This window comes from Acomys russatus, chromosome 12 (genome assembly GCF_903995435.1).
Source record: "Acomys russatus chromosome 12, mAcoRus1.1, whole genome shotgun sequence".
Lineage (NCBI taxonomy): Eukaryota > Metazoa > Chordata > Mammalia > Rodentia > Muridae > Acomys > Acomys russatus.
This window is the reverse complement of record NC_067148.1, coordinates 54,223,260-54,238,457: the sequence shown is the minus strand read 5'-3', so window position 1 is coordinate 54,238,457 and position 15,198 is coordinate 54,223,260. Positions and strand designations below refer to the sequence as shown.

General features: G+C 45.9%; 1 protein-coding gene across 4 annotated transcripts in view; it reads left to right on the top strand.

Moving 5' to 3' along the window:
* The first annotated feature begins 1,804 nt into the window (after positions 1-1,804).
* Rab31 (RAB31, member RAS oncogene family) overlaps positions 1,805-15,198 on the top strand; it is a 167,563-nt gene continuing 154,169 nt past the window's right edge. For 3 of the 4 annotated variants that reach the window (XM_051154444.1, XM_051154445.1, XM_051154441.1), the window contains exons 1-2: positions 1,805-1,892; positions 7,190-7,271. In XM_051154444.1, coding sequence (XP_051010401.1) covers positions 7,200-7,271 — 72 coding nt within the window. In that variant the 5' untranslated portion in view covers positions 1,805-1,892; positions 7,190-7,199. The remainder of the gene's footprint in view (positions 1,893-7,189; positions 7,272-15,198) is intronic. The other variant, XM_051154443.1, reaches the window with a different exon arrangement.

Genomic DNA, 15,198 nt, shown 5'->3' with positions numbered 1-15,198 from the left:
GCATCAGATCACATTATAGATGGTTGTGAGCCACCATGTGGTTGCTAGGAATTGAACTCAGGACCTCTGGAAGAGCAGTCAGTGCCCTTAACTGCTGAGCCATCTCTCCAGCCCCGCAGCAAGTACTCTTAACTAACTTTGGGCTTTTAAAAATTACATCTTTAGGGATTGGTAATGTAACTCAGTTGATAGGAGCGGAGTGCATGAAGCTCATACAGCCCTGGGATTGATCCCTAGCGAGGTATAAGCTAGGCTTGGTGGCACATCACTCCTGCAACCCTACCTCCTGAGCGGTGGAGGTAGGAGAGTCAGTCCAAGGCCGTCCTTACCTATAGGGAGCTTGAGGCTAGCTTGGGCTAGAGCACTCAGAATGAATGAATGAATGAAGTCACACCTCTAATGTATGAGAACCATATACATCTCTTAAGTATCTAGGTTAGTCCTGTTTTGTTTCTGTGGGAAAATCCCCATGATAAACAACTTCAAAGCAGGTTGCCTTACTTAGTCTCACAGTGTCAGAGGTTCAGTCCTCGGGGTTTGAAAGCTCTGGGGTTGCTAGCTGGAGCGCACAGCACTCTTTAATTGGGAGACCCTGGGGTCTGTGTCTGTGGGGCTTTCCCCCTACATCAACCCAGGGGGGGGGGGGGGCGTCCTGCTAGTTCTGCCTGCGCATACGGAGGCACTTCCTTCCTCCAGTCCAGTTTCCTAAAGGCAGCCCCAATTGCTTCCAGCGACTCCGGTTTCAGCCTTGCCCACTACCGCCCGCTGTCTCCTGAGTCTCAGGCACAGACCGACTTGCTGTCTGCTGGGTTTCAGGCACAGTCTCTCTCTCCAGACACTGTTGGTATCATCCGTCAGGGCTTCTCTCTGTAACCTTGTGACTTTGTGCCTGCTGTTACTTGAAGCTCTCGTAAGGCCCTAGAAAGGAGGCAGAGACACACATCTGCGTTTGATTTTCATTGTGTAGGGGATTCTTGTCTGACCGGCTTTAAAGAATCGGTTAGTTAAAAAAGGTCTGAGCAGGAGCACTGTATAGAATTCAGTAAAACCGTGTTCAATATCCAACCATGAAATCCTAAGGGAAGGTGGAATTTAGAGTTCTTCCATGGGTTCCCAGATGTGATTAACTTGACAACATGACTTTGAAAAACATGGGTTCAACCAGGCTTGGTGGCGCACACTTTTACTCCCAGCACTTGTGGAGGCAGAGGCAGGCGGATCGCTGTGAGTTTGAGGCCAGTCTGGTCTACAAAGTGAGTCCAGGACAGCCAAAGGTACACAGAGAAGCCCTGTGTGGAAAAACAACCCCCCCCCCCAAAAAGAAAGAAAAAGAAAAACACCAGCTCTCTCTCTAACAAAACAACATGGCAGGATGCTACACATTTTCTCCAGACCCTTCCTTGCTTTTCCAATTCTGGAATCACATGTACTATGAACATGCTAATTGCTGCATGGATGTGAGGTGTGTTTTTGACCTTGCTTTTTAAAAAATTTATTGTTATGTTATGTGCACTGGTGTTTTGCCTTCATGTATGTCTGTGTGAAGGTGTCAGATCTTGGAGTTACAGACATGTATAAGCTGCCATGTGGGTGCTGGGAATTGAACCCGGATCCTCTGGAAGAGCAGTCTGTGCTCTTAACCACTGAACCATCTCTCCAGCCCCCTGAAATAGGTTTTTTATATCATACTTACCTTTCTATGAAAGAAGTACATAAGCATTATAGAACATTCTAGTAGGAAGCAGTTGACATCCTCTTGCCAGATGTTCGTATCAGGTGGATTTTCATGGCTATGCCTTCATTCTCTTATAGGACACGGGGGTCGGGAAATCAAGCATCGTGTGTCGGTTCGTCCAGGACCACTTTGACCACAACATCAGCCCCACCATCGGGTAAGTGCCAGCGGGTTTCTTGTTTGACATCCTTTCTTTTTAGGGCAAAGGTTTCCAGCCTCAGCAGTGAGACTTGATCCTAACTCCAGAAGCTGAGGACTGTTGTTCTTGCAATTTTTGTTTTTCCTTGCCAACCTTCTTCCTCTTGACAAGTGAGACCATTTCTTGGCTAGGAAGACCAAAAATATGAAGAGCAGTTGCCTTTACCTCCAGGTGGGAGACAGTGTGTGTTATCAGACCCTGATGGGTGGCCGGCCACATTGCCTGGTTTTAACCCCCAGGAAAGTTGTCCACTGCACACTGGGGAAGTGTAAAGGTATGAAGAATGAAGCATTTTCCCTTTTCTGGAATAATCTAATACTGAGCATTTCCCCATTGCTTAAGCTCTCTATGATGACATGGTTTCCAATGGTCGTCATGCCTTATGGGAGCTGCAAGGCTTTATGGGAGCTGCTCTACTTCCTGCCTGCTTTGCTTCTCACTGTCTTCTGGTGTCAGGAAGACTTAGCTCTCCTGTGTGTTTAAGAATCCCTAAGGCTTTTCTTGACATAGTTAGCTTGCACTCAAATTTTCTCTTTTGGAACTTGGAGAGGTTTCTAAAGTTCAGTTTCAGGGGGGGAAAAAAGGCTATCAGGAATATGTCCTAAGTAAAACATAGACTTATTAGAGCATGATAGAAATGGAGTTCTTAATTTCCAGAAGCTTGATTGATTACCTGTCCCTAAGCTTGCTATCTCAGTGAGCCAGAAATCTGGCCTGAGTGTTGCTTTTGTTCAGCCTTTATGGCACTTTAAAAAAATTTCAGCCAGTATATCAGCTACTCCCTTTACTGTAGTAAGCCAGTACCCGAGAGGACAGCTTAAAGGAGGAGGGTTTATTTTGGCTCACAGTTGGCAGGGGGTTCAGTCCACACTGCTTAGCTTTATATGTCTGGGAAGAACACCATGACAGCAGGAGCGTGTGGTGGAGCTGAGCTGTTGTTCGCTGTGTAGTGTCCAGGAAACAGGGGGAAAGAACACAGGAAGAGGCTAGGACAAGGCAGCATCTAAGGACATGCCCTTTGTGACCCTGACCCACTTCCTCTACCTAGACTCCTCTTCCTACCTTTCAATAACGCTGTCATATTATAAACCCTTACACTGATTAATCTATTTATCCAGTCAGAGGCCCTCGGGATCTAATAGTTCCTGGAAATGCCCTGAGACACACCCAGAGGCGTGTTCCACTACTCCCTTAGGCGTCTCTCACCATAGCCAGTATTGAAGATTGAGAGATTTTTTTTTTCCCTTCCTCTTGCTTTTCTTGAGAGATACATGGATGCAGAGCAGTAGGGTGTGGCCATCTACCTAGTCATTGAGGTAGACACATGCTACAGGCTGATGGATTCTGAAGCTTCAGGATTTCCTGTGACTTATTATGACTGTTATTTCGTCATTGTGACTGTCCCACCTTATCTGTCATGCTGTATTGTGTTACCTGCCTGACCCTGTGGACATTTCCGTTCAGGCTCCTTACCCAAGAGCTACTTATGATGGTTTTCCCAGGTCAGAGCACATAGGTGGCTACACAGCTTGGCTCAGACCAAGCCAGGCAGACCTGGAGGTGTGGCCTCAGTAGTACAATGCCTGGGTAGCATGGGTTTGATCCTAACACCACCGAAACCAACTAGACAGATGACAACACCCGACTCTGTTCTCAAAGGCTACCCTGTTCTTCCTATCAGATTCACAGTTGTAAGATGATGTTTCTGTATCCGAAGCATTGGCCCATGTCACCCCAGTGACTCAGCAATGGTCACACAGATTATGAAACTCACGTGATTCAAAGGTAGCTTTGCCCTAGTGGTTCCTACACAGCCTACATGTGTGATCATGTGTGAGGCATCTTTGTGAGTAAATGTCTCTTTTGCACAGCGCTGTTGCCCTGTGAATTTTGTTTTAGTATATTATAAGAGAGTATCTATGGGCTGGAGAGATGGCTCAGAGGTTAAGAGCACCGTCTGCTCTTCCAAAGGTCCTGAGTTCAATTCCCAGCACCCACATGATGGCACACAACCATCTATAATGGCATCTGATACTCTCTTCTGGCGTGCATGTGTGCATGTCGACAGAGCACTCATTAAAAAATAAATACATTTTTACAGCTGGGCATGGTGGCACACAGCTTTAATCATAGCACTCAGGGAGGCAGAGAGGCAAGTGGATTGCTGTGTGAGGCCTGCCTGGTCTACAAAGTGAGTCCAGAACAGCCAAGGATACATAGAGAAACCCTGTTTTGAAAAACAAACAAACAAACAAACATCATAAAAGAGTATTTATTGGGAGAGTGTAGCTGTATCTTTTTAATCTGTTTTATTGTGTTCTTATATCTATCAGCCTTCTCTAGCCCAATCCCTTCCAACCCCCAACACTAGGTAGGCGAGAAAAGTTAGAGGGGAGAGGGGGCGTAGACTTCTTTAGACTGCTTCCTGACGATCAGGGTTGCTGGGTTGCCAGGGGTAGTCCAATCTTTTTTGTCAGACTATCCAGCAATCCAGCAAACCAGCAATCCAGTAACCCAGTAGCAGGTGCAACAGCAGGGAACAGCAAGAGCTCAGGCAGCAGCAGGGAGGGCAGCAGCCACCGCAGGTCCTCTCAGGGCTCCCCCATTTATACCCTCCCCAGAATTAAAGTATCTGCAGCTGGCAAATTCACACACCTGCTAGAACAGGAGACATGTTGTAGTTAGCTGCTGTGGACAAAATGAAGCAGCCGCCGCATGTTTTGTACCTAGGACTGAAACGCCACATCCGGCTTAGCCTTTTATTTTGGGGGAGAACTAGAGGTGGAAGAAATAGTGCTGTGATGAGCCCGAGGGCACCGTGGAGCTCCGCGCTGGACCACATAGCTGCCATAGGAAGTGTGGGCAAGTGCCCTCTCAAACCGCAGACCGAGTCACCTGCGAAGGAGAACATTACTGTGACACCTCAAAAATGACCTCGATTCAATGAGGGTGCTTTACATGTAGTCCAATTTCTGATGTGTCTAATTGCCCTTAGTTTTGATTTTTATTTTCGCAGGACTGAGAATTGATCATGGCACCTCATTTATGCCTGAGAACATTCATGCTAAATATTACATACCATTCACCACAATCCAAGCTCTCCTATATATTCTGAAAGCAGTCTTCAGAACACCCCAATCCACAATATAGTCAAGGCTCATATTCTGCTGAGTTGTTTTTGTTGCTGTTGTTGGTTTTTTTTTACTTTTTTCTTTTTTCTTTTTCAAGACAGGGCTTCTCTGTGTAGCCTTGATTGTCCTAGACTCACTTTGTAGACCAGGCTGGCCTCAAACTCACAGAATCCGCCTGCCTCTGCCTCCCGAGTGCTGGGATTAAAGGTGTGTGCCACCATGCCCGGCTGGTTTTTACACCTTTTATGAGCACAAAGAAAATGCTTATTCAGAGAAAAAAGCTAGAAAAGAATAGCAAGTGTTTATGATGGATTGAGACTGTAAAGTCCTTCCTTTGAGATGGGAACATGCATAAGGTGGCTTTGTTACCGTATTTTTTGGACTATAACATGTACCTGACCATAAGATGCACCCAGTTTTTAGGGCAGGATAACAAGAAAAATGGTAAAAACAGCAATCAGACCTCAAGGCGCACCCTAATTTCCCCCCAACTTATGGTCCAAGATATACGGTATCTACCCCTGTGCTAGATAGTTTTGTGTCACCTTGAAACGGGTTGATGTCATCTGAGAGGAGGGCACCTCCACTGAGAAAATGCCTCCTGTAAGATCCAGCTGTAGGGCATTTTCTTAGTCAGGGACTGATGGGAGAGGACCCAGTTCATTGCGGATGATGCCACCCCTGTGCTGGTGCTCCTGGGTTCTATAAGAACCCAGGTTGAAGCAAGCCATTGGGAGCTAGCCAGTAAGCAGCACCCCTCCATGGCCTCTGCCTCAGCTCCTGCCTCCAGGTTCCTGCCCTGTGTGGGTTCCTGTCCTGACTTCCTTCAGTGATGAATAGTGACTTGGAAGTGTAACCAGCATAAACCCTTCCCTCCCCAAGCTGCTTTGGTCATGGTGTTTTATTGCAGCAATAGAAACCCTGACTAAGACACTCCCTACGTTTATGCAGACAGGTTGAGAATTGTACATATTCTTCTTTTACTTGCTGCTAGTATTGCATTCATGTCATCACAGGGAATGTGTTAAGACAGCTTTCTTTTTATGCTATTTTGAAGTCAAAGTCTTTGTCTTTATTTTGGTTTTAGTTTAGTTTTGGTGTTTCGAGACAGGATTTCACTGTGTAGCCCTGGCTGTTCTGGAACTTGCTCTGAAGACCAGGCTGGCCTCAAACTCACAGATAACTACCTGCCTCTGCCTCCCAAGTGCTAAGATTTAAAGGCATGTGCCACCACTGCCCAGATAATCAAAGTCTTAAAATGATAAAATAAGGGTTATTTTCCCTTACACTATAAGAAGTAGGTTTTAAAGCTGGGCATGGTGCCACATGCCTGTAATCCCAGCGCTTGAGTAGGCAGAGGTAGGCAAATCTCTGTGAGTTCAAGGCCAGCCTGGTTTACAAAGCAAGTCCAGGCCAGTCAGGACTATAAGAGAAACCTTGTCTTGGAAAAATAAAACAAAACAAGAGAAAACAAACAAAGAATTAGGTTTCAATAACTAAAACATTGGACGTTTCCCTGATATCCAGCGAATATTACTCTAGGACAACTGAATCTGTTTCTGCATGCATTTTCTTTTAAAGGTTGTGTTTATTTTATGGGTATTTTGTCTGCATGTGTGCGTGCACAACACTTTTTTTTTTTTGCTTTTTCGGGACAGGGTTTCTCTGTGTAGCCTTGGCCATCCTGAACCCACTTTGTAGACCAGGCTGGCCTCAAACTCACAGTGATCCACCTGCCTCTGCCTCCCGAGTGCTGGGATTAAAGGCGCGCCACCACAACCGGCCTCGCATGCACAACACTTATGTGCAGTGCTTGAAGAGTCCAGAAGAGGGCACTGGATCCTCTGGGTGGAGTTACAGATGGCTGTGAGTTGCCATACTTAGGTCCTCTGCAGGAGCAGCGGGTGCTCTTAACCACTGGGCCATCCCTCCAGTCCACACATTGTTTATGTTTTGAAACTCCAGCCGGCTTATATAATAGACAGACTATTTTTGTTTGCAGTGCCGTAACTCCCACTATGCTCCTTAGGGACAAGAGCTCTTGGGGTCCTCTTGATGCATAACATTAACTTGGGTTCATGAGTCTCTGGAGATTTGATAATGCAGTGTTGACTCTCTTTTCAGGGCATCATTTATGACCAAAACTGTGCCTTGTGGAAATGAACTTCATAAATTCCTCATCTGGGACACCGCTGGCCAGGAGCGGGTAAGTACGTGCTGCTTCTTGCTTCCTAGGGACAAAATGGAGCTAGCTTGTGCATTTCAAAAAATATATACAGGACAGGATTATTTCACCATTTGGAAACAATTGCTATGAAGTACGGTTTAAGAAATAAAAAGCTGGGCCGGGCGTGGTGGCGCACGCCTTTAATCCCAGCACTCGGGAGGCAGAGGCAGGCGGATCGCTGTGAGTTCGAAGCCAGCCTGGTCTACAAAATGAGTCTAGGATGGCCAAGGCTACACAGAGAAACCCTGTCTCGAAAAACCAAAAAAAAAAAAAAAAAAAGAAATAAAAAGCTAATGAGTTGTTTTAAACAAATCATCGTTCTTAGCTTAAATTTAAATAAGCCTGGTATTTCTAGAAATTGTTATTGCCACCCGAATTGCTTAACATATAAATATAACTTCTGCATTTTGATGGGTGGTGATTCTTCTGGAATGGTCTCTGTCTGTTATAAAGTGAGGTTTCTGTGATAAGGGTGAGGACTACACTTACATGTGGGTATAAGGGCAAATATTACGAATATAGTTAGGGGACTGTGCCAGCAAAGTGGTGGCAGCAGGTTGAGTGGGACCAGCAAGTTGTTCTGAGGTGACAGGGTCCTCAGTAGGAGGTGGAGAGGATGAGAAGACAAAGGTAGGAAAGTATGGCATCAGGAGGTCTTGCTCACGGCTCTGAAAACCAAGCTTCTGCCAGCGGTGGTGGCGCACGCCTTTAATCCCAGCACTTGGGAGACAGAGGTAAGTGGATCTCCGTGAGTTCAAGGCCAGCCTGGTCTACTTTGCGAGTTCCAGGACAGCCAGAACTGTTACACAGAGAAACCCTGTCTCAAAAAACAAACAAACAAACAAACAAACAAACACCCCCCCCCCCAAGCAAGCTTACTAAGAAGTACAGCATTTTCTATACTATTTCAGGGGTATAAAACAGGACAAAATTGGCAGAAATGATCATACAATGAGATGAAGTCAGCAGGAAGCTTATCAGTGTTGCACAAGGGGAACGCAGGTATCTCTAGAGCACACAAAGCACACAGCGACCTCGGCCTCAGGGACTGATAACTGTAGCCCCATACTGTGGGAAGATTTGGGTTCCTATCTGAAACGGAAGCTCCCTCAGGCCTCTGGCCCCAGGCCATTATCAGCTCTACCAAACCTGTTCCTTTTTGTTTCACCATGATGGCCATGGACTAACCTTTTGGTAATGTTAGCGAGGACCCAATTAAATGCTTCCATTACGAATTGACTTGGTTGTGGTGTCTTTTCACAGCAACAGAAAAGTAGCTAAGACAGCCTGTTTCTTTTGATTGGAGAATTGAGGTCGTTAACATTTAAAATTTTTATTGAAACATGTGTGTTAATTGCAGCCGTTGTGGTATTGATTTTGGGTGGTATTGTTTGTGTTCTATATGGTGGTAAATGTGGCATTGTATTTCTTTCCACGGTCTCTTAGATTTGCTCATTTCTTTCTTCAGCCTGAAATATTGCTTTCTATAATTTTTTTTAGGTTTGGCTTGTTGGGTATACCCCTTTCTAGGCTATTTATATCACAGAGAGTTTTTCTTTCTCTTTAACTATAGTCGATAGTTTTTCTGGGTATATTAGTCTAGGTTGGCCAACAGATCTGTTTGTTTGTTTTGAGACAGGTTTCTCTGTGTAGCCTTAGCTGCCCTGGAACTCACTTTGTAAACCAGACTGGCCTTGAACTCACAGAGATGAATAGGTTTCTGCCTCCCGAGTGCTGGGATTAATGCCTATGCCAGCACTGCTGGGCAAGCCAGCAGATCTCTTAGGACTTGAAATGCACTGCTCCAAGCTCTTCTCCCCTCAGAGTTTCCACTGAAAAAGCAGCTGTTATTTTGATGGATTTTTCTGTTATATGCAAATTGTGTTTTTTCTCTTGCATTTTTTCTTTCTTTTCTTCTTCTTCTTCTTCTTCTTCTTCTTCTTCTTCTTCTTCTTCTTCTTCTCCTTCTTTTTCTTCCTCCTCCTCCTCCTCCGCCTCCTCCTCTTCTTCTTTTTCTTCTTCTTTTTTCTGAGACAGGGTTTCTCTGTGTAGCCTTGACTGTCCTAGACTCGCTTTGTAGACCAGGCTGGCCTCGAACTCACAGCGATCTGCCTGCCTCTGCCTCCCGAGTGCTGGGATTAAAGGCGAGTGCCACCATGCCTAGCTCTCTTTGAATTGGTTGATGAAGTTTTTTATTCTTCTTTTTAATTCTGTGTTCTGGAATTCGTCTAAGTAATTCTCATTGGCAAATATTTCTATAGGACTGGTAGGTTTGGGTGGGGGAGGGTACTGGCTAGCTCTTTCTTGTTGTTCATATATTTCTGACTTCTGTTCTTTGTCTGATATGGACAGAGCAGGTTGGGAGAAAGCAGGTTGTGGTCTAGGTGGCTTAGAGGTTGAATAAAGCCAGGTGGCTGGAGGGGAGCGGTCTGGGCTGGTGTGTAGGATGTGTATTCTGGGCCAGACCTGGAGTGTGGAGGTAGATCTGTCTGGGTGGAGAGGTTGGATGTGTTGTGGGAGGGGCCTGGTGTAGAGATTGGTTGTGGTGTGGGCAGGTGTGGCCAGAGGAAGAGGGACCTGGGCTGGTTATGGGGGGTTCGGGAGGGTCAGGTAGACTCACTGCACCAGACTCTGGAGAAGGATGTGCTTGCAGATCTGTCCAGCTGGATGGAGAGATGAATGCTCAGCCTGCTTTCTCATGCAACCTAGAACCACCTGCCTGGGGACAGTACCGCCCACAGTGGGCTGGGCCCTTCCTCGTCAATCATTAAGAAGACATTTCCAGGGCTCAATCTGGTGGAAGCAGTTTCTCAGTTGAGATTCCCTTTTCCCAAATGACTCTAGTGTCACAATGACTGGAAACCAACCAGGATGTCTTCTAGTACACTGTTTAGTTTACTTAATGATCTTGTCTGTCCCTGAAAGCCTTCTGTTTCCTGTCTTTCTCTCAGTGGGAACATAATCCTTAGTTTTTATTATCTGATTCTTACACAGTGCCCATGCAATACTCATTTTATGGAAGTCCTCCCTTTAAAACCAAAATTCCAGTATTTTTAGGTAAAAGCATTTATTACTACTACTACTATTATTATTATTAGGTTTTTTGAGACAGAGTTTCTCTGTGTAATAGCCCTGGCTGTCCTGGACTCACTTTGTAGACCAGGCTAGCCTTGAACTTACAGAGATCCTCCTGCCTCTGCCTCCTGGATGCTGGAATTAAAGACATGCGCTACCACCGCCTGGCATGGTGAAAGCATTTTAAAGAGTATTTAAAGAATTGTATAATTTCCTGTCCTGCAAATGCTAATCTCATTAAAATGTATTTTCTTCTGCTAGTTGAGAGCACAGCCTTTCATGAAGTGCAGGGCTTCTCTAAAGCTGCCAGTGAGCTGTGGACTCTGATTCACAAATCCAGGTAGCACATTTACAGAGAAATATGTGCTTACAGGGACTCCCTTTTCTTTACTCACCTGGGTTTCTTTGCATTCCATTGGCTGTTTTTGTTTGTTTGTTTTTGTTTTCAAGACAGGGTTTCTCTGTGTAGACCGCTTTCTCTATGGACTCACTTTGTAGATCAGGCTGGTCTCGAACTCACGTGATCCACCAGCCTCTGCCTCCTGAGTGCTGCGATTAAAGGTGTGTGCCACCACACCTGCCTTGCCCATTGGCTGTTTTTAACTTGCTAGTTTTTCTCTCCCTTTGGGTTGCCATAGAAACCTGTGTTTTCTTGCTCCCTTGCCTTGGCCACGAAACAGGTGCTTTTTTGAAGGATGGTCAGTCAGTTTCACAGGTAGCAGGGTTTGGCATGAGTGAGCAACAGCACTGCCCTGCCACCCACTGATGTCTCCTATGTGACATCCCGTCCTGAGTTCCCTGTACATAGTCACCACCCTTCTCCCTGCTCTGTGAGGTACCTGCACTTACCCTCAGTGACAAGCAAGGTTATTGAATTACAGAGGGGTTAAGTTTGCTGTCACAGCCACGTGGCTAATAAGGCACAAAGCTGCTGTCTGACTGAACAATCTGTGCCCTGTGTTTTCTTTCCTTTTACTTTTGTAACAGAAACCAGTTGAGCTGGGCATGGTGGCGCATGCCTTTAATCCCAGCACTTGGGAGGCAGGTGGATCGCTGTGAGTTCAAGGCCAGCCTGGTCTACAAAGCAAGTCCAGGATAGCCAAGGCTACACAGAGAAACCCTGTCTTGAAAAACCAAAAAAAAAAAAAAAAAAAAAAAAAAGAAGAAGAAGAAGAAGAAAGAAAGAAAGAAACCAGGTTATTCCTGGGCCAGCCTCCCAGGAGTCAGTCACTATTCAAAGGTCTGGTGTCTTTTCTTTTGATGGAGTCTCAGGTCTGTCCAGCTTTTCAACTGTCTCTTAGCTTGTTGCCAGCTTTAATTGTGGTCGTGGCGGCATCACCTTATGGATGAGCTAAAGATAAATTCCCAACTGCTGCCTCCACTTATTCTGTTTCATTAATTATTGTCCCCCTAGCACCCCATCTTTGTAGAAGTCTGCTGCTGCCCTCCTCTCTTTCAGAGTTTTAAACAAGCAATGTCTCTGGGGCAATACTGTAGTGATATTCTGACATAGGTTTCAGTGCTGGTAGAGGGTGAGTGGGTGTTAGTGAGTCACCGTTTGCTCAGCCGGGAGGGGCAGTGCCAGTCTCTGCCTGGCATGCACAGAATGCTAGGGATGCCCTACTTGGAGTCCAGCAACAATTCTCTCACATTTGTGGCACCAATTCACACACTCTGCAAGTGATTTTTGCCATGAGCACAGACATCCATTCCTTCCTGGTTGAAGAGCATGCTGGGCCTCGATGTACTGCTGGCATCTCGCTTCCTTCGTGCACCCGGAACCTGTGAGAGCAGCAAGTGTTCTCAGCCACCGAGCCAGCTCTCCAGCCCCTTGTTATTTATTTATTTATTTATTTTTGTTTTTTCCAAGACAGGGTTTCTCTGTGTAGCCTTGGCTGTTCTGGACTCCCTTTGTAGACCAGGCTGGCCTCGAACTCACAGAGATCCACCTGCCTCTGCCTCCCGAGTGCTGGGATTAAAGGCGTGCGCCACCACGGCCCCGCCAACCCTTGTTATTTTTTTTTTTAATTAATAAAACATTAAAGCCTGGTGGTAGTTGTGGCAGCAGTGGTGGCGCACGCCTGTAATCCCAGCATTTGGGAGGCAGAGGTAGGTGGATCGTTGTGAGTTTGAGGCCAGCCTGGCCTACAAAGTGAGTCCAGGACAGTCGCGGCTACATAGAGAAACCCTGTCTCGAAAAACCAAAACCAAACCAAACCAAAAAAACCCAAACATTAAAAATGAAAGAAATTCTAAGAAAGATCAAATTTAGTAACATTATAAGAAAGCCAGGCCTGGTGTCATAGGTTTGTAATCCCTGTTCCTCAGGAGGATGAGGCAAGAGGTTAAAAAATTTCAAGGCTTTAAGGAGTTAAGGTGAATTCAAAGACAACCAGGCAATTTAAGAAGACCCTTTTTTAAAATAAAGGGTAAACCTAGTGTGGCTTATTGTGCCTTTGGTCCTATCATTTAAGGACAGATGAGGCAGAAGTCTCACCGTGAGACTCGGCTACAAAGTTAATTCCAGGCCAACCTGGACTGCATCGTGAGACTGTCTCAAAAAAAAAAAAAAAGTTGGGGAAACTTGGACTGGAGAGATGGCTCAGTGGTTAAGAGCATTTTCTGTTCTTACAGAGGACCTGGGTTCCATTCCCAGGATCCACATTAGGCAGCTCACAACCATCTGTCACTCCAGCCCCCAAAAATCTGACTCCCTGCTTTGGCCTCTTTGGGCACTTGTGTTACGGGAGCCCACCAGAGGTGACCACTCAGTTTATAGCCAACCGAAAGTCTTTACTCCAGCTGGATAGAACCACACTGAGGTATGCTGGATCCAAGCGTAACCCTAAGTGTTTAGAGCAACAGTTCTCAGCCTGTGGGTTGTGACTCCATTAAGACACTGGAAAATATCAGATGTTTATATTGTGATTCATAACAGTAGCAAGATTACAGTTATGAAGTAGCAATGAAAACAATTTTATGGCTGGGGGTCACCATACTGTGAGGAACTGTAGCAAAGGGTTCCAGCATTACAGAAGGTTGAGGACCCCTGCTTTAGAGCAAGGAAATTTTAAAGGTAAAACCCACATCCTAGTATCTTAGTCAGCAGCTGCAGGGGGAGGTTTTGCATGATCAAGCAGTTGAACAGAAGCCAAGAAAAACTTAGCTGGAGCATCTTGGCCTCGGCTTCCTAAAATAGAGTTGGATAATTTCCTATGGGATTTCCCACCAAGGAGATCAAATTCCAGTCAAACCTAAAATGACCTCAGCGAGAATACAAGGAACCTCTGCACTGTCTTGCCCTGCCACACCTGCACCACACACACATACCTGTACACAGACCTATACATACATAAAATAAAAATTTTAAAATCTTAAAAATAAGGCCAAACTTTATACCTACAGAAAAGTTGCAACAGTAACCCAGCTGTCCACTAAGCTAGAGTGCTCACAGGCAGCTAGGAATGCTTGGTTCTTAGGCGGCTCAGAGGCCTGGCGGAGCTAGAATGGGGCGGTCTCTCCTGCCCACCCTGCACAAAACCATTCACACAGGAACAGAAGGGGAAGCCTTCCCGTTTCCTTTTGAGCTTCATCCTGGGGAGGAAGCTTGACATCTCTCCAGTGGTCTCGTGCTGTGGGCCGTTGACATGGCTGTGTGAACAGGTACACAGCCACTCAGGGCTGTCTCTGCTTCTGACAGGAAATGGTCTGGAAACTGTCCAGTGAAGATAGCCGTGGCAATAGAATCCTCCTTACCTTTTTTTTTTTTTTTTAAGTTTTTAAAGATAGGGTTTCTCTGTGTTGTATTGGCTGTCCTGGACTCGCTGTGTAGACCGAGCTGGCCTCGAACTCCCAGCGATCTGCCTGCCTCTGCCTCCCGAGTGCTGAGATTAAAGGTGTGTGCCACCACTTCCGGCTTCTTTCCTTTCTTACAGCCCTCTCTTTACCCATTCTAGACTCACTCAAAGCTGCAGCCTCTTTCTTTTGTCTCATTCTCCAGTTGCCTTGGGACCAGGGCACTCAGCTTTCATACTCTCAGGGTTCGGGGTAGTTGGGGTGGGTGGGGGGTGGTCAGAAGCCACAGCCACAGAGCAGGCTTGTGTTGGCGTTGGCTTCTTTGTTGCTTGTTGGTGAGCAGGGCATTACTCATCTCCCTTCTTTTATCAGAACTCAGCTTTGTCAAGATCTAGTTCACACACAGCACATTCCATGTGCTTAGAGTGTAGAGTTCAGTGGGTTCTGCACTTCAGGACTGTGCGACTGCTACTGCAGTTAAAAAAAAAAAGGCAATGTTTTCATCCTTACCAAAAGAAGCTATGGGCGTATTAGACACGTCACTATCAATTTCCCTAGGCCTGGTTTTCCTCCTCCTTTTCTCTCCTCCCTCGCTGACCCCCTCCCCAACGCACACTTTATGGCTCTTGGGAGCCAACCAGTGATCTCACACATACTAAGTCCGTGTTTTTCCCTGAGATACCTGTGGGTTGTTTTTTTGTTTTTGTTTTTTTGGCTCGCTCTCTCCGCCTCTCTCTCTCTCTCTCTCTCTCTCTCTCTCTCTCTCTCTCTCTCTCTCTGTGTGTGTGTGTGTGTGGTGTGTGTGGTTTCTTTTACTTAGTGCACAGTCCATTTTCATCCAAGGTTTACCCACACAGTAACACAAGTGTTTCTTTTGTTTTGTCCTGAATAACAAAACAGCCCATTGTACAGATATGTAAGTTGAGTATCCGTTATTTGCAATGTTTGCTATTGGAGTGTTTCAGATTCTGAGCATTTGGATCTTTGGAATGCTTGCATAGATGTAGGGATGTATCTGTGGATGGGGCCTGCGGTG